The 19,753-nt window shown below is 50.2% G+C and overlaps 7 protein-coding genes across 7 annotated transcripts; 1 reads left to right on the plus strand and 6 right to left on the minus strand.

Annotated features, from left to right (window-relative positions):
- Positions 1 to 291: 291 nt before the first annotated feature.
- Positions 292 to 2,313, minus strand: ABOM_000853 (uncharacterized protein; the record flags this gene model as incomplete). Its single annotated transcript, XM_022527983.1, has 1 exon — positions 292 to 2,313. One exon carries the CDS (start codon positions 2,311 to 2,313, stop codon positions 292 to 294), a length of 2,022 nt encoding a protein of 673 aa, XP_022394090.1.
- Positions 2,314 to 2,831: 518 nt separating this feature from the next.
- Positions 2,832 to 3,273, minus strand: ABOM_000854 (uncharacterized protein; the record flags this gene model as incomplete). The annotated part of the gene is made up of 2 exons (XM_022527984.1): positions 2,832 to 3,056; positions 3,151 to 3,273. 2 exons carry the CDS (start codon positions 3,271 to 3,273, stop codon positions 2,832 to 2,834), a joined length of 348 nt encoding a protein of 115 aa, XP_022394091.1.
- A 244-nt stretch (positions 3,274 to 3,517) lies between these two features.
- On the minus strand, positions 3,518 to 4,414 carry ABOM_000855 (short-chain dehydrogenase; the record flags this gene model as incomplete). Its single annotated transcript, XM_022527985.1, has 3 exons — positions 3,518 to 3,961; positions 4,019 to 4,231; positions 4,298 to 4,414. The coding sequence occupies 3 exons, from the start codon at positions 4,412 to 4,414 to the stop codon at positions 3,518 to 3,520; spliced, it is 774 nt and encodes a 257-aa protein (XP_022394092.1).
- A 259-nt stretch (positions 4,415 to 4,673) lies between these two features.
- Positions 4,674 to 5,945, minus strand: ABOM_000856 (D-galactonate dehydratase; the record flags this gene model as incomplete). The annotated part of the gene is made up of 3 exons (XM_022527986.1): positions 4,674 to 5,427; positions 5,483 to 5,704; positions 5,770 to 5,945. 3 exons carry the CDS (start codon positions 5,943 to 5,945, stop codon positions 4,674 to 4,676), a joined length of 1,152 nt encoding a protein of 383 aa, XP_022394093.1.
- A 416-nt stretch (positions 5,946 to 6,361) lies between these two features.
- Positions 6,362 to 8,297, minus strand: ABOM_000857 (MFS allantoate transporter; the record flags this gene model as incomplete). Its single annotated transcript, XM_022527987.1, has 7 exons — positions 6,362 to 6,948; positions 7,031 to 7,288; positions 7,378 to 7,493; positions 7,546 to 7,612; positions 7,665 to 7,764; positions 7,892 to 8,002; positions 8,049 to 8,297. 7 exons carry the CDS (start codon positions 8,295 to 8,297, stop codon positions 6,362 to 6,364), a joined length of 1,488 nt encoding a protein of 495 aa, XP_022394094.1.
- Positions 8,298 to 8,893: 596 nt separating this feature from the next.
- Positions 8,894 to 15,258, minus strand: vps27 (ESCRT-0 subunit protein VPS27; the record flags this gene model as incomplete). Its single annotated transcript, XM_022527988.1, has 14 exons — positions 8,894 to 9,415; positions 9,518 to 9,823; positions 9,895 to 9,988; positions 10,041 to 10,081; positions 10,575 to 10,716; positions 10,775 to 10,995; positions 11,050 to 11,804; positions 12,229 to 12,263; positions 12,532 to 12,711; positions 12,938 to 13,370; positions 13,423 to 13,816; positions 14,263 to 14,544; positions 14,616 to 14,748; positions 15,245 to 15,258. 14 exons carry the CDS (start codon positions 15,256 to 15,258, stop codon positions 8,894 to 8,896), a joined length of 3,552 nt encoding a protein of 1,183 aa, XP_022394085.1.
- A 378-nt stretch (positions 15,259 to 15,636) lies between these two features.
- ABOM_000859 (putative ubiquitin C-terminal hydrolase) lies at positions 15,637 to 19,086 on the plus strand (the record flags this gene model as incomplete). Its single annotated transcript, XM_022527989.1, has 3 exons — positions 15,637 to 15,843; positions 15,898 to 16,098; positions 16,189 to 19,086. 3 exons carry the CDS (start codon positions 15,637 to 15,639, stop codon positions 19,084 to 19,086), a joined length of 3,306 nt encoding a protein of 1,101 aa, XP_022394086.1.
- Positions 19,087 to 19,753: the final 667 nt, after the last annotated feature.

Consider the following 19,753-nt stretch of genomic DNA (forward strand, 5'->3'; position numbering starts at 1 on the left):
TACAAATATTAAACGAAGATATCTATGCTCGGGGAATAATAAGTGACAGAGGAAGTAAGAAAGCAACAGAAGCGATCTGAACGCAAGACGCCCATCAAGATAATGTGCACGCATAAGATTGGACCCCGAAATGAGTTGGTACGCTATACATAATGCACCGTGAACGCCATATATGCCCAAGCCATTAGGATGAGAACAGTGGGAAAATAGAGGACAAGCAATGTTGAAAGACTTGAGTCAATAGTGAAGACATGAGGGCATAACTAAAGCTGTAGTCGTAGTGGTTGTATATCAGCCGACGGTGGCTACCTCACGGCTTTCCCACATACGACGAATCATCATCTCGGCCTCGCTGGCCATAAATGATGGCTCTTCGGGGTACTCTTCCCCGGCGGGAGTCGTATGGGCAGCTTCATCGGATGTAGAGAGAATGCGGTGAGAAGGATGTTGGGATTTGGGCCGTTGTGAGGAATCTGCAGTTTCGTTTGCGAGATCGGCGGGCTCTTGAAGATATGTTTGGGAGGCGGAGGGTTTCAGATCCGAGCGCTTCCGACTAATTAATTGTTTCGGCTCTGGAATTGCACTGTTCTGGCTGGGTGACTGCTGTTTGCCGTTTTGGAGCAATGTCAAGGCGGGCGCTGACTTGATTGGTTTGCCGAGGGACGAATGTCGCTGGTGGCTGGAACCCAATTTAGTATCATTGACAAGGGATGCCAAACGACGGAAACTATCCCCGGTCGGTGACTGGAACCGTCGAACCACTGTAAGCTCCAAAGCGGTTTTCTCATATGCCTTGCGGACATGCTTTGCTTCATTGTCGTGCGCAGGACCGGCCCGCGACGCCCCATTGACAAGTCCTCTTCCTGCATCAAATCCGGCTCCTGGTCGGGTGTGCGCTGCGGCCATGAAGGCCGGGTCCATTGCCGACGGAGGTGCGATCGCTGTCACGCCATGGCCATCAGGAGGGGAGGTGTTCAGAGCGGCAGTGCGCTGCAGCCACAGCTTCTGCTGGGTGCGAGAGTGCGGTTCTGCGCCAGGCGGCCGGGCGGGAGGGGATGCTCGTGCTCTCTTCGAACTTGCTCCACGACCAGGAGAGGGAGGTGTTTGGGGGTGATAATGGGGTAAGAAAGAGGACGGAGTGTTGGGATCCGAATCTGTACGAGAAGTTGCACGGAAGCCAGTCTTAATGAACCTCGACACGCCGCCCTCGATCGAAGATGATGTAGCTTGCGTCAAATTGCCTGGGGTATTGGCCATTGTATTTTGAGATGAGGAGAGTGGTGGTCGGCGTAACCCATCGTGGCCGGAAGCTATATTGGTTAGAGAAGCATTGCGTGACAATGAATCGACTGTGGCTGGCTTCGCTGTGGCTGATATGGAGGACATGGCGGGCGGTGCTTTAGCAGAGTGTGCGGGAGTCAGCAGGCGAGATGCAATATCACCGTGGTCAGTGGCGCGACTATTTTCTTCCCGCTCTTCGGTCGTTGGCGGTTGTTGTGTTGTATCACTGTTTTCGCTGGGCTCGTCGTCACTGTCGTCGTCCGGCAAAGGGTTGTTGTGACCAAAATTATTCAGGCTCGACTCGGGAAGGCTGGTCGACCGAGGAAACTGTGGATAAGAACGCTTAACAAATGTCAAGGGATCCACCAATACCGTCGTATTCTCCACACTGTCCTTAGATTGAGCGACGGAACTGCGCCTAGTGCTCTCCGGCGACTGAGTAGTATCCTCCCAGTCCCCGTCGTCGTTGTCGTCGGAATCAGCCAATTCGAAGCCCACAGTTTTCTTCTTGCCAGAACTGGTATGTGGGCGATCGGTGACCAGGGCCTTTTTCCCTACTTTCCCTATGACGCTGCTGCTGTTTCGGCGAAGCGCAGGGCTTGAGTTGTTTTTTTTCATCGAAGTAGTGGTTTGGTGACTATCGTCCAAGGCTCCATCCCAACGGACGTGGTTTGTCCCGCGCGGACTTGCGGCAGGTGTGACAGCAGCGGGAGTCGTAGGAGCGGACTTCTTGCGCTGATGATGACGAGCGGGTCTTTCCGGCTCAATTTGAGTGTGAGAGAGATGTCTTTGGAGCTGTTTATTCAGATTTTTGCCAAAAGACGGATTACGATGGTGGTTGCGATGACCACCGCCGACGATATGGGCACGGTGTTGCCGGTGAGAGAGTTTGGAGGATTGTTGGTGGGCGGAGTTGGAGTTGGCCAGTTCGCTTTGGGTGGATGTCGATCGCGTGACGACGGCGTGTGAGGAGACTGCGCGACGACCCAGACCGGGGCGCTTGACGGGGGAAGAGGTGTTAGAGGTCGGCATGGCGGCGGTAAGGGTGTGTGAGTGTGCACACCACGAATGGGGCGACGAGCAGCTGCTGCCGAGGGTAGATCGTTGCAATCACGTTGGCCTTGCGGAGAAACTCGTCGGGTGGACAAGTAAGGAAAAAGAAAGTATAATAAAAGAGCGCTTGCTTGCGTCCTGAGCCTAGGTATCAAGTACTGTGTATCCCCCGACAGCGCGGGGAGCGCGCCAGGCAATTGGTGGAGGTGAGAAGTTCGTTACACCCGAGGGTTTGGATCAATCTGTGCAGTAGTAAAAAATATCAGGCAAAGGGATGGACGAAATTAAGCTGACGAGAGCAGAGACGCGTGGCGGCGAGGGGTTTAAATTGAAAGTCTCAAAGCGCTTTCTCACCCGGAAAAATTCTAGATGAATGATGAGAGGGAAAGAAAGAGAAATCCGGTTCAGAACCAGAAGGAAAATGAGTCAAGAAAAGGAGAGGTTCTTCATGAAGGGAAAAGAAAGAGAGAAGGAATGAATGAATTTGGGTATTACCATTACGCGTTACGGATCCGGGAGTCTAGACCGCATTGGGGTGGATCGTAGATTTTCCCTTTGAATCCAGTCATCATCCCTTCTCCTTCGACTCGCATTGCCTTCATTGGATCTTTTTTCTTCCTCAGAATCTCCTCCACCCTCATGGGGGACCGATTGGACCAGTCTGCTGGTATGAAAACAGCACGATATCTTCTGTGCATATTCCATGAATTTCCCCTCCAGCACTTGCCGATCCTCATACGTCATCATACAGATCGGTGCAGCACGCAATATCGAATCCCTGAAAAGAATAAGAGAGTGTAAATCCTGGGCAGGCACCTTTGTAGCATGTACATAGTTAACAGGACTACTCGTTAGTAACTGATAGGTACACTCTACTGACCAGTCATCACGGTGTTCTTCTGGCCAAGAGCCGGACCAGCCCCGTACCCCATGATTCATTGACTAAAGTTCGGCCTGCGAAGTATACCAGACTAATCAGCACTAAGAGACAGCATTACCATGGTATCGACGGCCTATATAGATGATAATTATACAATGGCTGGTGATTAGCTCGAGCGAAACACCTCCAATCAACCAATAACTCCACCAAGTTGAGCCATTACATTTTTAATCTGGAATTGCTCGCCAATTAACATTCCACTATGTATTTATTGTCACACCTAATGTACAATACACACCCTGATCACCTCCCCATCCACCCGCCATCGACCGTCAAAATCTCACCAGAAACATATCCACTTGCTCGACTCGCCAAGAATATCGTCACTCCCTTGAAATCCTCCGGGGTTGCCCATCGTCCCGCGGGGATTCTCGCCAGGATACTTGCCGACCGCTCAGGGTCTTGCAACAACGCCGTGTTCATGTCCGTGGCTACATAACCGGGGGCGATCGCGTTAACGTTGATTCCTTTGGCGGCCCATTCATTTGATAGTGCTTTTGTCAATTGCGCCACGCCACCTTTTGCGGCTGCGTAAGCCGGTACGGTCAATCCGCCTTGGAATGAAACAAGAGAGGCGATGTTGATGATATTTCCGCGGTGGCCGGAGGAATCCGGGGTCCGGGTGAGCATATAGGCGCCGATATCCCGGCAGAGGGTGAAAATAGTGGAAAGATTGACTTGGAGGACCTGCCACCGTTAGAGTTGATATGCATATCACTCTTCAACCACGGGGAAGTAGCATACCTCGTCCCAGTCACCATCCGGGAAGATATGACTCGGATGTCGCCGTTGAATCCCCGCGCAGTTGAGAAGGATGTCGATATCATGCCCATCATTCAAGACGGCTGATACTAATGAAGAGACAGACTCCCGAGAAGATAGATCGGCTGTGTATATCGTTGCATTGCGCCCTAAACCTTCGATCCTTTGCCGCGTGTCTTGATTGCTGGCGTCTCTCTGCATACCGGAAGAGTCAGATCTCTGGAGCTGTTGTTGCTTGGCTGATAGGAGATATCAATTTACCTGAACCAGAATGATATCTGCACCGGCTTCAGCCATAGCAATCGCCATCTGCTGTCCAATGCCTCGAGTTCCCCCCGTAACAAGGGCGGTCCTACCCGTGAGCGAAAAGAGATCCATTATGGTGAATGATGCAGGACGCTAGTGGCCGACTATTAACATCGCAGCGAAGTTGCGCGTAGCAAACCGACTATTTATAGCTGCTTATTTCTCAACGCCAGATTTCCCCTCGAATATATGTTATGTGAACCCCCACGCCCCCGCATCTTCCGCGTGGAGCTTGTCTACTAGTAATATGGTGAACAATCAGCCCTATAGATGTTCCGCGTAAAAGACATTAGGTTATCAGCTCAACACTACCAAACTACATACAACCAGATCACCACTCTCGAATGCCGCCATCTGGACCGTAAAACTCCTTTGGAAGCCATGGGTCTGTCTCAGCACTGATTGTCCTGACCATGGCCTCATCGATCTCAATCCCTAGCCCAACACCGGACGGTGCTTTCACATATCCCTCATTGATATCAAAGACCGACTTATCCACTAGATAGCTGTTTAAGTCAATATCCCCCGCTTCCACGTTATAATGCATCCCTAACGACATCTCCTGGATAACGAAATTGGGCGTAGACAAAGCAACCTGAATAGACGCCGCCAGCGCGATGGGCCCCAACGGACAATGTGGCGCAATCGCCACATCGTAAGTCTCGGCCATGGTAGCGATTCGCTTCGTCTCTGAAATACCACCGGCATGCGCAATATCCGGCTGCAAGACATCCACAGACGCGTCTTCCAGAAACCTCTTCGCATCCCACCGCGTATACAATCGTTCTCCAAACGCGATAGGGATCGTTGTCAGATCGGAGAGCTGCTTGAGCGCTTCAGGGTGTTCGCAAAGCAGTGGTTCCTCAATGAACAATGGACGATATGGCTCCAATGCTTTCGCTAGTTGCTTAGCCATAGGCTTGTGTAGTCGGCCGTGGAAATCTAATCCTGCGTCGAGACCCAATGCCTTGACCTGCTTCAATCGCTCAACGCAAGAGTCCACAGCTGAGGGTGAATCTAGCCAATTGACATCTTCCGTAGCGTTCATCTTGACGCACTTGAGTCCTTGGGCGATGCGCGCTTTCCTATCACAAGCTAAGTATATACCGGTATCTGCGTAGGGAGGAACATAATACATACGCTGCGACTTCCACATCACTGGGCCGGTCACCTCCGATCCACGCATAGACTTGTACCTTCTGTCTCACCTTTCCTCCAAGCAGTTGGTAAACCGGTACCCCAAGCACACGGCCCTTCAAATCCCAAAGCGCAATATCAATTCCGGAAAGTGCCGACATGAACACAGGTCCACCGCGGTAGAAACCCAGTCGCCAAGCCGTCTGCCAGATATGCTCAATATCACTGTCATTGATTAGTACTTTCTACCGAGAACGAACCCAAAGCACCGAAGGTAGGATGGGACATACTCAGCCTCATAACCCACTAGCCTCGCGATGAGCTCATCCAAAGCTCCCTCCACAGCTTGTGTATGGCCTTCTAGAGTACCTTCACCCCAGCCGAATCGGCCCTGTTCGTCGGTGACCTTGACGAAAAGCCATCGAGGCTTAACGCGGAAGTACTCAATTGACTTGATTCTGGCCATTTCTGGTTTCCTAGCGAGACAGATAGATGATTATGACTACTATCTCGTCATTACCGTTGAGCTATATATACAATCGAACAGACAGTGCACATACTGCATACTTCCCCGCGTGGGGGTCGTTACAAAGTCCGGGGGTGTGATGAGCTCTGAAGCCCTGCCATCCCACGTTCTAGATAGGGAGCTCTATTCGTGGAGAAATACGGGGGAAGTGCAGTGCTCTCCTCAATACACACCATTGCCAACAGCGAACCCAGATTGGTCGATTCAATAACAGCCATGTTACAAGGTTGTAGGTACTCGGAAAACCTCCCCCCCCGGCGCCAAAGCATCGGAAACAAGTCCGAACCCCATTCTCACTCAGCCCTAAGAAAGAACCAATACACCAAAACACACCAAACAAGCAAAAGGGCCCGAATCTAGTAAACATATCTAAAGTTCAAGTTCTCCTTATCCGTCAGATCACTAAACGCCGTTCGATCCATCTCCCATTGCCTCGCCTCCTCACCTTCCCCACCGGGCCCAATTCCCTGCAAGCGATCCCGTCTCCGATTCTCCCAGGCCAGCGCCGCCCGCAATAAAACCACCAGCACGATCTCCACAAAATGAGACACAATCATCGACCAAATGCCCAGCGGATACTGCGGCGCCTGCGCCTCTTTATAGAAGAATGGGCCGGCGATATTGCCGGCGCAAACACCGATGAAGATCATCGCGCTCGTGACGACTTTCTTCGTGTGGCCGGCGATATTGGCCGTGAGGATGGAGAGAATGAGCACAAAAGAGGCGTTGTAGGATCCCATTAGATAGTAGCAGATGAGACGGCCGACTTTGTTTGATCCGGGGAGGTAGCAGAGCCCAAAAGAGCCAGCGAGGTTGGGGAGAAGGAATAGGATGGTCACGTAGCAGCGGTTGTTCTGGGGGAGGCGGTCGTTCAGCCAGATACTGAAGAGGATCATGAGGGCTATGAAGGCTCCGTAGGGGATTTGCATGAGGGTTGTTACCACTGCGTTTTCCCCAGATCATCAGCATCAGTATCAGTACCCCAACCAGTTGAAAGAGGTTATCAAAGAAATTGCCTAACATACAGGTAGAAAACCCGAATCCCTTCAGAATCAGTGTCCCGAAGTTCGAAATTCCCCCGTTGGGGATATTCCCCGATAGCCCCAGGAGGAGAAACACCCAGACCTTCCAGTCCAGGAAAGCCTCATATATCTGCGCAGGCTTAAGCGTTTTATTCTCGACACCCGTCTGGTTCTCTCGCAGTCGTTCTACAGCGAGGCGTCTCTCGCGGGGCGACAGGTACCGCGTTGTCACCGGAGAATCGGGTAGGAAGACGACTATTACTATACCCCAGATTGAGCAAAGGGCTCCGATGATCAAGAACTCATATTTCCAGGAGGAAAGGGTGCCTTTGATGTGTCCAATGCCGTACCCGAGGAGACCTCCGAGGCGATGCCGAAGCCGTTGGCGGTATACCAGAGTCCGATTCGGATGGGTTGTTGACGGCGCGTGTACCACATGCTTGTGATGAGCATGAAGGCAGGGTCGCTGGGCTGTTAGACTTCTGTTTCTGGGTAAACCTGGGTGGAAGGGTATGTACCTGCATGCTTCTGCTGCGCCGGAGATTACGCGGAGCACGGCGAGTTGGACGAAGTTCTTTGCAGCCGCTATGGATATTAGTAGGAAGTATGTAATTATCGTGTGAGAGGACGAACGTACCTTGGAGCATGAGAAAGAACCCCCAGAGGAAGATGTTGGCACCCAGATACTTGCCTATGGGGAACTTCTGCATCAGGAAGTTGGTTGGAAGGGCCCAGACCTGGGATGATATGAATTTAGCCTGCGTATCTTGGATACAGTCAGGATGTGCCGGTGTGAAGGGTCCCTCGCAGCTAAGCTCTTATGGGCGTCTAACACTGGATAGTCAGGATAGTAGTGTATCTTACCAGAAACCCGAAATAGAATACACTGGATAACCACGAGTATTGCTCTCCCGATAGACTCAGATCTTCATTAATGCCAAAGATGGCCGCATATGAAAGAGTAGTTTTGTCAATCTAGCGCCGTTAGAGACCTACACAAACGGATGAACGAAGGACTCACATAGTAAAACGCATAGCAAACAGCCAAAAAGGGCAGAATCATAAAATCAATCTTGCGAACAAGCCGTTTTAGTTCCCCTGGGTCGACATCTTCGTGCAGCTCGTCGAAGTTCTCAAAGAGCGCCAAGGCAGTGTCACCATTCTGGATCTTACCAGGCTGCTCAGGGATTGCCTCGACGTGCATCATCGAGGGTTTGCTTCCATGGTTAGCTGGTTGAGTAGGAGCTGGGGTTGGTTGTTCTGCAGTCATTGCTATGCTCTATGGTGTCTGGTTCTGTCTCCTCTACGGAGATCAAGTCTGTTTGAGGGACATTGGACTTTAATCTTCCCCACCTGCTGCTAACAAGCTCTATAGTGCTAGTAGACGCTGATCTGCCGGAAGTGACGTTTAGTCCCCATCCTTGAGCCAAGTGCGTGGGGGTGCTGGAATCTGGGGAAGTGGGCTGTTCTCCGCATTGTAACCGCGGGGAAGCCTTTAAGTTAACATGCTGGGTTGTCTTTTCCTAGACCCTGGCCTGGTATATTCCGTGCGTAGTGCGTGGGGGTTTGGTTTGGCGAACCGGCAGCGTATGCTTTATCATGCTTCTCTGATTTGTTGGGTTGCAACGTAGCCAAGCTGACTCGATGTGCGATGCCCAAGTACTGCCTTAGCATGGGTCAAAGTCTTGGTCCGAGTTAATAGACTTATGAAGCTTGCCTGACAGTACAGGTACTTATGACCCCCCAGAGTAATCAAGTGCCGAACTGTACATTGCTCGATATGCTCTGTCAGATACTGCTATACGTAAAAATTCCAAAGCCTCTCAATCAAGCGAGCATATAGAAACTTATATGTAATATAGTGATCTACAAAGAAGCCCTCACACGACCATCCACAGCCCGCACCAGCGCATGAATCGTATCCAAAACCGGTGTCTCCATACCAAACTCCTTCGCCTTCCTAGCCGGAAACCCCAAGATAACATCCACCTCCATGGGCCTACCATTCTTATAATCCGTCTGCATGCTACTCCCAACACCCGGCAAAGAGTTAATCCTGTCCATCAACTCATCAACAAGCCCATACTCCAACGGCACACCACACCTGCGACCAACGTCGATAACCTCCCGCATCAAACGGCGTGTTAAGGGCGTTGCATCCTTGCTGGAATGGAGCCAAGATTGTGTATCGAGCAAGGTTAAAGTAGTCAGAGGATTCCAAGCCGCATTCCAGACGACCTTCTCCCAGCGCTGGCGCTGCATATCCTCCAGGACCTGGAACTTAGTTCCACCTTCCTCTAACAGCGAAGAAAACGTGTTCAATCGAGTCCGCTCAAGTGTTTCATCTACCGATGCATTGGGGAATAGACCAATCTGCATGTCTTCTGACTTGGTATGTTTAACCGTTCCCGGTGATGTTTGCGTAGCTCCTACCCATGTCTTTGATTCGTAAGTACCACATACAGAGCGTATCGCTGGAGAGAATCATACCACACATGTGATAATAGAGGACATGGGAAATGTGTTCCGAAATGGTTCCTCATTACCAACGCCGTTCTGGATGATGACAATAGTTGTCCTTTCGTTCACAGCTGGCTGTAATCGGGTTACCACTGCCTCTTGGTCGATGGCTTTATGCGCGCAGATGACGTAGTCAAATGGACCGGATATTTCGTCGAGGGATTTTATGACTAGATCTGTTAGTCCTTTATGCATATGCATGTAGACAAGGGTTGTATTACTGTGGTGAGGGTGGAATCTGTGCTGCCCATGGTTTCCGCTGTCGAGGAAGATACCCTACGGACGGGAGAATGTCAGTAACGGTTTGCGCCCGATTAGTCTAACATCTGACAGATCGATATACGTACGTCTTCCTTGACCGCGTCGTAGTTTGACCGCGCTACTACCGTTAGACGGACTCGGTCATTGCGGGTTAAGATGAAGGCATAGAAGGAGCCAATGCTATCATGAACGGTCAGTGAAGCAGCATAAGTAGAAGGCATTGGAGACTTACGCTCCTAGGCCGTAGAGAAGAATATCAATTTGGTTGCTCATCTTTAATGGAGTTCAGTAAAAGCGTTTTAGGAGATGGTACGTAGTGATAAAACTTTGAGATGGTGATAGACATACACATACACATACACTAAAGAAAGCCCCATGCGGGGTTCGGGGGAAGACCGAGGACAGGGCGTGGCTGCGTGGGGGTGATTTACTAAGGTTAAGGATGCGGATTACTAGTGTTGTCATAAGGTAAAGAATCTCCTCAAATAGAACTGATATTGTGAGTTGGTATTTTACGAGCCCTTGACAACTGGGGTAGTATGGTGTGTTGCTATAGTCCGGTGTATTACAACTTCACTGATCCAACCACGTCTCTCTCCAATCTAGCAGTATTCAAAAGATGCGGTCCTAGCTCCTTTAGATTCCTGACTCCCAAAAACATCATATTAGACTCTATCTCCTGTCGTAGAATCTCAATGGCTCGTCGAGCCCCCTGCTCACCGTATCCTGCTGCAAGGCTATACAACGTAGGCCGACCTAAACCTACAGCGGTCGCTCCTAAAGCCACTGCCTTCAACACATCGGTGCCTCGTCGAATGCCGCCGTCAATGAAGATTTGCATTTTGCTGCCAATGAGGAACGGGGCATATCGTCGAATCTCAAGAAGTGTGAGGAGGGGTGCCTGGGCGCTGTTACCATTAGCAGTTGTCTTCAACAATGTGTGTGCATTGTTGAATTTGGACATACGTATCTTGTGATCGTCCTCCATGGTTAGATAAAACAATCCCTTGCACTCCACAGTGATATGCTTGTACCGCATCCTCAACGCATTGAATCCCCTTGATGACTATAGGTAGTTTGGTGAGGCCCCGTAACCACGACAGGATATCCCAGTCGATAAATGGGGAGATGAAGCTGGCCATTGTTTTGGCAACGCCTTGCCCTTTTCTGGACGGGTCGTCCCTCGCCTGGTAGAATAATTGTTAGTCGAATACGGTCATCTTAGACAACACTATTCGTACCTCAACCTGAAGATTGAATCGCTCATCCATCTCCCTCTTCCCTACAACTGGAGAGTCGACCGTGATCCAGATGGCACTGACACCAGCGCGTTCCGCACGCCGAACCACACCTTCAGACTTTTTAATGTCACGATTAACATACAGCTGCTGGAAGATAGGCTGCTCTGAGCTGGTTCGTGCATCCATGACACTCTCAATAACATTGTTGGCCCCATTGGCAAGCACTTGTGCCAATCCTTCTTTCCCAGCTGCGCCTGCTAGGGCGCGTTCTCCATCGGGGTGGGCGAGCTTTGCAATGCCAACAGCGCTCATGTAAACTGGCAATGAAACTTGCTTGCCCAGGATATTAGTCGTTGTATCTACAGTCGTAATTCTGCGAAGGATGCGCGGTCGAAGAGAGACTTTCTGGAATGCCTTGGAATTTTGTCGCTTGCTGATCTCGTCCTCGGCTCCGGAGTCGTAATAAGCCCAAGCATTAGGAGGTAGGTGCTTCTGGGCGACGATTTCGAAATCATGAAGATTAAGCAAGCTACTCAGTGGAGGAGGCAGACCTGCATCTTTGTTCGATGATTTAATTTCATGGATGTCATTCGATTTCACCAGCGTACCTGGCTCAATATGCCCGCGAAGAGCCGAAGCAGCCAAAGACTGTGTTAGGATCTCTTGCTCATGCACTGAGTCGAATTCCTCTGTTGCATCCTTCCCAGCACAGCGGAGAATGACATTGGGACCTCCCGGGTGAGAGTCCACAAAGTCTACAGAGTATTAGAACCAGAGATAGTCTTTATTGAAATCAAATTTGGAGGCCAACCAGTCACATCGTAAACGGAGCCATGGATTGTAACCCAGCAGGATTCCTTGCTATTGTGTTTCTCTACTTCAGCGCGAGTCAACCGCATTTTGTACTCCTGTTCTCGAAGGCATGGAATATCGGACGAACAACCAAGTCATCTCCGTTTGAGACATGGAAGGCTACTTGGATATCCGATACCAATCCCGGAAAAGCGATGTGGGGTGCGAGGTGGGGGTTGTATTGCCAGAAAAAAGTAGTATGGAAATGGTGTATGTACCTTCAAATATAGGAATTTTCCATAAATCAGGTTGGAGAACCAAGCTTTCCCCGCATTCTCATCGACTGCAAGCGGACTAATGCTCTTTTTGACTAGTGTACATGCAGACCATTGATCTGCGTGCTATTGCCTTTCTTGAATGGCCTATACAAATTCATGATCAAGTGGAAGTCGGAAGAATTCATCAAGGGCTGGGATACAATTTTGCGGTCTGCGAACAACCAAAACAACTGGTATCATAATGATCACAACAGGGAAGTTCATTTATAGCAAATTAAATATAAAAATCCATTTCTCGTCACACAAAGGGCCAAAAGCTCGCCATGTCTTACAACTCAATCAAGCTCTCTTCAACAGCGGGTCGGGATGGCGGTGGTTGTTGATATTGTGTAGGAGGGGCAGTTCCGCCTACCGGAGAGGCATCGTTGACAGGATACGCCCCATGGTACGCCGGTTGCCCCTGGGAGTATGCAGCGGCTGGGTGCGCTGGGGAAGGTTGTTGTTGGTAGTAATAAGACTGGGCTGCAGGGTCCGTGGGCTGGCGGTGAAGTGTAGGGTGGCTTCCGGGTTGCATAGGGTGGGACTCTGACAGCTGTAAGTACGCCATTTGCTCAGCTGACGGTGGCTGCTCTGGTACGCTCGGTGCTGGAACATTGAAATGTGCAGCTGGTTGGTACAATGAATCGCGTCGTGTCACAGGTGACGGCATATATGAGGTGTCCACCTCACTCTGTTGAGGAGGTTGATAAGGATTGCCATCTTGTTCTGGCAGGTTGGGGGCTGTATAGAAATGTGTCGGTGCGCCTGGGGCAGGATACGCAGAGGGGCTTTGAGGGTAAGGCGTATTGGCGGCCGAGATCTGGGGAGACGCAGCCTGTGCCTTTCCATTCCAAGGTAGATTTTGCGGCATGGCCTGAGGAGGCTGTGAGTACATGCCGGGACTCATGGCGCCGCTACGCATTCCAGCCCTGTCGAGCCCCTCTCCTTCTGGTTGTTGCTGGATATATGGGGTCCCAGAAATTGGTGGCTTTTCCGCGCCTGTATTCCCATAGTAGAAGTTTTCAACCCCACTCTTCCCTTCGGGAGCATGTTGCGGCATCGGGGGGTACACGTTAGGATACCGTGGGCCGCTGGGAACGGTCCCATATCCTAGTGAATGCTGCGAATATGCACTCGAGAGACGCTCTTCCAGCATGCGATCGTAATACCGGACAACCGTCGATAGTTTAGCGTGTAGATCAAGAAGAGTATCTATACGTCCATGGTCAATACCACTATCCTCAAAATCTGAAGAAGAACATACCATGCTTGCTCATAGTCTCACCATAGCTTCGGGCCAATTTGGGTCGAAGGGTGCCAATGCTCTCGTACAATTCCTGAATCTGCGGCTCGCGTAGAATTGTACCCGGTGGCTGGTGTTGTAATCGGTCAACAAGAGTAGAAAAGAGGTGAATATTCTCCACCTCCACAGGGCTCAACTCATAAGGATTCTTGGGTAACGCTGTCACGCCAGGTGTATCTCGAGATGTGGAAGGTTCAGTAGTAGGGGTGTTTTTCAGAGCGGCAGCGTGTTTTTGCTTGTGCTGTTCCATGTCGCGCAGGGATGCCTCAATAGCGGCCTTTAGATCTGCATCCTCCTCTTCCTCCTCGATCCTGGATTGACTAGATGGCTGAGGCGGCTCTTGGGTAACCTTCGGCTGTGGAATGTAGCCAGTAGATCCTCTACCTTGCGCCTCCTCTAAACTCATCTGCAACGCCCGACGTAGGTCATCATCAAAACCGCCCTCCGCCCGCGCCGTACGCGGTTCCATTACGCTAGACTTTGTGATAGAGTTATTCTTAAATGCGGATCGGTCCGACAATCCAGAGGGTGTGAATGGTTTCGAGGTTAATTTTGCGTAACACCCATCATCAACTCGTACAGGCTGTAATATTCCCAGGTGAGGTAGAGGAAGGCTTTTGCTAGAACATTGAGCGTCGAAGACGTTTCCGCAATTCCGGCAGTGGTGTTTGCGATTCATAAAACTGAACGGCGTACGGCAGCGCATACAGACGTCTGAGTCGATCCATTCCGGGGGCTTCATGCAGCATCTAATGTTAGTAAAGTCAAGGTCGCTGTAGCTGAAGATCAGGTCACACTTACCGCACTACTCTCAAGCATACTCCCGCTGATTTGAGTCTTTGGCGGAAATCGGAAACCCTCATCTTGTAACTTGCGATATGTTTCCCCGACATAACTCAGGTCCATACGGCCCTGGGCTGCCATCGCCCAGTCTTGGATCAGTTCCAACATTTTCTCTTTCACCTCTGTGTTAAGCGGAGAACCGTCCGCTTTCAGAAGGGAGACGAGGTTATCCATGAACTCGCGAGAAGCGATTTCGGCGAGGAAATGTGTTCCACCATTCTTGACGCATGTATCTGTCAACTATGAAATAAAACACATCAGTACACGGGGAAAGCGAATGAGCGCTTCTGAGTTAGTGGCGGGAAACTAACCTTCAATGTCGCTAACTGCACATTGGGGTTTTTATTTTCCAGTCGTCGTTTCAGAGACCTCATCGCATCTTTAGGTTGAACACTCTTTGATCGGATGAGGTCTGAAACTTCTAAGTTGAGGGCAATATCCTCCCTAGTGTAGTGGTTAGAATCGGGATTCGGTCGGCTTTGCCATTTGACAATGAATCCTATGGATGATGGAAACACCGCTATTAAACATACAAAGAAGATGAGGTTGCCTTCTCCACCTGATCGTCAATAGGAGAGGATGAGGAGAACCAGCCCGCCATGGCGACGGTAGTAATTTCAGAGGGGCGCGATTGGTGTCAAAGGATGGTCAAGCGACGAGCAGCTATGACGTTGGGTAGCGGCGTTGAATGACGGAAGGGAGGGAATCGTGACCGTAAGCCTTGTGTTGTGAAGGCGACAGGATGAATCTGGGTTATCTCGGCCTTCTAGTCGGTGTTATGAAGAAATACTAGGTCTGGGAGGGGAAGAGAGGGAGGAGTTGATACAAGATCCAGGCAGATCGATCGATACCTATCGACTGAGGTACTAACTTGCCTAACGGAGTAAGTGACGGCTAAGCTTCGTTCGGTAAGGCCTGCGCTGACTCAACTCAAGCATACGCATGTGGCGTCATAGACGCGGGCGGTGAGTATCGATACCGTTATTGTGCCGCCTTATCCTTCTTATCCTTTCGATGTTTGTCAGGTGTAACTTACAGTTTTTACCCCAGAAACATCCCGCAATCTGTCTGCCTTCTGAGGAACTCCGTCCTTTATCCCTAATCCTCAGCCGTTCAATTTTCTTTGGTATCTCATCCGATCTTTAACGCCGCTCCTTTCCCTCGTTTTGTGCCTGACGTCCGTTGCTGTTCCCGATAATCGCCCAAACGTCTCAGAGCCAGTTACCGCCTCCGAAGACCGACCCATTTCCTCGACACTTCCCCGCCGAGCTTTTTGAAGCGCTCTTGGTTATGTACAGTCTCGATTGAAATGCTTTTACCAATCGTTGTATAATGTCCTCAGATGCAGCCGCTTTGCCCTCTCCACCGGGCTTTGCGCCGTGGGAAAATATCAGTCACCCTGGGGGGCAAATTAGCAGACCTGAGTCGCTTTCGAGCAGCAACCATGCCACTCCAGCCGGTTATCAATCTCCACGGTTTCCTAATATTAAGGACCTTCAAGAACAGGCAGCGGCCTTGGATGTGAATGAGAATTCATCAGTGTGCCCCCCGGGTTCTTTGAAATACCCGAGTAAGATTGCTAACTCTCTACAGCTCAACGTCCTTCTCAATAGAGCCCAAGCCGCAATAGAAAATGCCAGGAGATTTGCTGATAGCGATCAACCGGACAAAGCTTACGTGCAGTACCTTCGTGCTTCTGAGATTACTATCAACCTCATACCTCACCACCCAGATTATCGAATTACTGCCAGCCAGCGCTCGGACTGGTACAAGCAGTTCGCAAATTTAATGATGGTATGGTTTCCAGTCGTGTTTATTTTATCGGTTACAGCAATCTTTGGTTTACATTGTTTCATACAATTTTGATTGACCACAAGATCATAGGCTGTGCGGACAAAGCAAGGGACTATGGACGATATCAAGCAACAAATTGTGGAAGACAATCTTAGGAGCAATGTACAGCCTACGACTGGAACCGAGCACAATTACCACAGACCTACTTCAGAGCTATTGCCTGCTGGTACGCTTCGAAGCCCGAGCCCAAGAGGTCGTCAAACCGAACAAGGTGATAAGTCAGCACGGATGCCTAGTCCGTCGGAATTTCAACGGTCGTTGGGTCTACAAGAGAGACCGAATAGATACTCGGCGCCTGCAGAAGATATGCTGGCCCAGCGCTTCGCCAAACTAAGAGCATCACCGCCCGCTACGAATGACTCATTCCCGACGATGAACGGTCAAAATACCCCTATCCCTGCGCAGGGTAATAATGGCGATATTCCTAGACGACCGTTGTCTTACATGCCTCAAGGGTCGCTGTATAATCCAAACCTTGCTTCACCCTCGCGGCGACCTCTAGGACCCCGTAGTATGGGGTCATCACATGATGGCCCGGTCCTGCCTCCTAAAGTCCCCCTCAATACATCGCTTCCTCGTGCACCAGATCCGGCCTATAGTCCAATCTGGACAGTCCCATCTCAACCGCCTTCAAACCCACCTAGGACCTCAAGCGAAAGCTCCCGTCCAGTCAACCCGCGATACTCCCATCTCGCTAATTCTTCCCGGGGTAGCCCAAGTCGTAACGGCTTCGACGACAATCCTTATAGATCGCGGACGCCGAATGGAATCCACCAGGTGAAGGAAGACAGAAGTAACACTGCCGATTTGCCACACAGCACTGCAATCAGCGCCCAGAACCTACTCGACTATCTCCGAAGATATAACGTGTTATTGATCGACGTGCGCCCGCGGGATCAATATGATAGTGGACATGTATACGCGAAATCTATCATCTGCATTGAACCAGTGGCACTGAAAGAAAACGTGTCAGCGGAGGAGCTTGAGGAGCGTTTGGTGGTGTCCCCCGAGCATGAACAGTCCCTATTCGAGAAACGGAACGAATTTGACATGATAGTGTACTACGACCAATCCAGCGATTCAGTCAGCTACCTCGCCGGATCCCCTGTTGGAACAACAGCGCCACATCTTAGGGCTCTCCATGATACTCTATATGAGTTCAATGCCTATAAACCTTTGAAAGATGGTCGTCCTCCCGCTCTTTTGCTGGGTGGTCTCGACGCCTGGATCGATATCCTTGGGCAACAATCCCTTGCCACATCCTCCACGGCTACTGTCCTGAGTTCGCTCCAAACAAAGCGTCCGGTCAATATACCCGGGCGGCCTCTTGGGAGAGTACCTACGATGGCGAGCGCTAACTCTAGCTTGGAAGTGAGGAAGAGACGGTTACGCGAATATAAGCCCTTGAATCCAGACGAGCTCACCGCATGGATGGAAAAGTCAAAGAAGGAAGAAATTGACACTACGACATATATCGAAGAGGAGCCAATGACAGAGGAACCCGAGGGACAAGAAATGGATGAGCCTCCTACTCCATTCGTGCATACCTATGAAGACTTTCTACGGCGCTTCCCGGAGCCCCATGCTATCCAGGAGTCAATGGTGACACCACATGCCCGGCCACCAGTACCGCCTACGCCTAATTATGCTGCTCCCGTCCCCGTCGCTCCCTCGCGACCTCCACCTGCAGTTCCACGCCCAAGTTATAGCGGTGTTACTGATGGCCGTCAAATTCAACCTACATTGGCGCGGCAGAATTCTGCTACCAAGACTGCTCTTTACACTCCAAGTTCAATATATCGCGCCAAGTTGCCCAGGACCGGTCTTGCCAATTTTGGTGTAACCTGCTATATGAACTCGACGATACAATGCTTGAATGCGACGATGATGTTGAGTCGATTTTTTGTTGATAACCGATTCCGATACTATGTGCAGAAGAACTGGAAAGGCTCGCAGGGAGTCATGCCGGGACTTTTTGCCAATCTCATAAGGTCATTGTGGAAGGGTGACGTGGAAGTGATTGTTCCTACTTCGTTCCGTAACTTTTGTGGAAGGCTAAATCAGGAATGGGCCATCGATCGACAGCAGGATGCCAAAGAGTTCTTTGACTTTGCTGTTGATTGTCTACACGAGGATTTGAACATTAATTGGCAGAGAAGCCCTTTGAGGCCGCTAACATTTGAAGAGGAGATGCAGCGGGAGAGGATGCCTGTTGTCAAAGTTTCAAAGATTGAATGGGATCGGTATTGTCATCGAGAAGAGTCCTTCATTTCTTCGCTTTTTGCAGGTCAACATGCTAGCCGGCTGCGTTGTACAACCTGCAAGCGGACATCCACGACATATGAGGCTTTCTACAGCATTAGCGTTGAAATTCCGCCGTCCGGTACTGGTGATATCTATCAATGTCTGCGCAGCTATTGTAAAGAAGAAATGTTGAGTGGCGACGAGGTGTGGAAGTGTCCTTACTGCAAATGCGAAAGGGTTGCAACGAAGCAGATCATCATCACTCGGGCCCCGCAAATCTTAGTGATTCATTTCAAGAGATTCTCGGCGTCGAAAACACAAAGCGCCCGGAAGATTCACACTCCGATTGAATTTCCTTTACATGGTCTGCGGATGGATGACTTTGTTTATTCACCGCCAATTCCGGAGTCGAATGGTGATTCGAAGGCTACTATGCCACATGATACTACCCTGGCGACTGTACCCCCGTTTACGTACGATGCCTATGGCGTGCTACGCCATATTGGATCATCTATGAGCAGCGGGCATTACATCTCTTTGGTGCGAGACGGAGCGCGCCAGTGTTGGCGGAGATTCGATGATGAGCGAACTGTTGATTTCAATCCCCGCGATCTGCGAAACAAAGACCGACTGCAGAACGAACAAGCATATATTGTATTCTATGAGCGCGTTCCCGCGAAATGAGCGATGAGACTTCTTCTTTTCTTGGTCGGTTTCAAGCTGAAAGCATCAGTTCTATATCCCAGTTGCCGTTATGGTGGACACGTGATATGAGCATATAACGAGCATTTTCCCTTTACGTTTGACGGCAAGCATGTTGAGCGTGTTAAGCCATTATGAGCCATTCAGCGAGTTTTTGTTTTGAGCTTGGTTAATTTTGGATGCGTCTGTATATAGGTCTCCATTGGTTGTTTAACGAAGTCATTGAACATGGGAATGACGAGGGCAGTTGTTATATTAGGTTAGATAGATACATTAGACCAACTCGAAAGAGCCGTGTATGGAAGGCATGGTGTCATGGCTATTTTTGAGCCCTGTGTCACGGTGTGTGATTAGAGGCAGAGAACTATGTGCCACTTGATTTTGGGCAATATTTTATGGCAATGCACGATAAATAACGAAACCCATTGTTGTGACTTAGAGTCTAATTCATGTAACTATGTGCAATGATCCTCAAATGGCGGATCACTATACTATACGGAGTACAGCTCAGAGACTGTCTACATAAGCCCGATTAACCAACATCAAAAACCGACAACCAACGGAAGGTCACATCTACCTAATTCTAGAATCATCTCCGCAGCGGAGAGCGGGGAAGACAATCCATCTCGGGCAAACGAACCCGAGAGCG

The sequence above is a fragment of the Aspergillus bombycis genome (assembly GCF_001792695.1).
Source record: "Aspergillus bombycis strain NRRL26010 chromosome Unknown contig00003, whole genome shotgun sequence".
Classification (NCBI taxonomy): Eukaryota; Fungi; Ascomycota; class Eurotiomycetes; order Eurotiales; family Aspergillaceae; genus Aspergillus; species Aspergillus bombycis.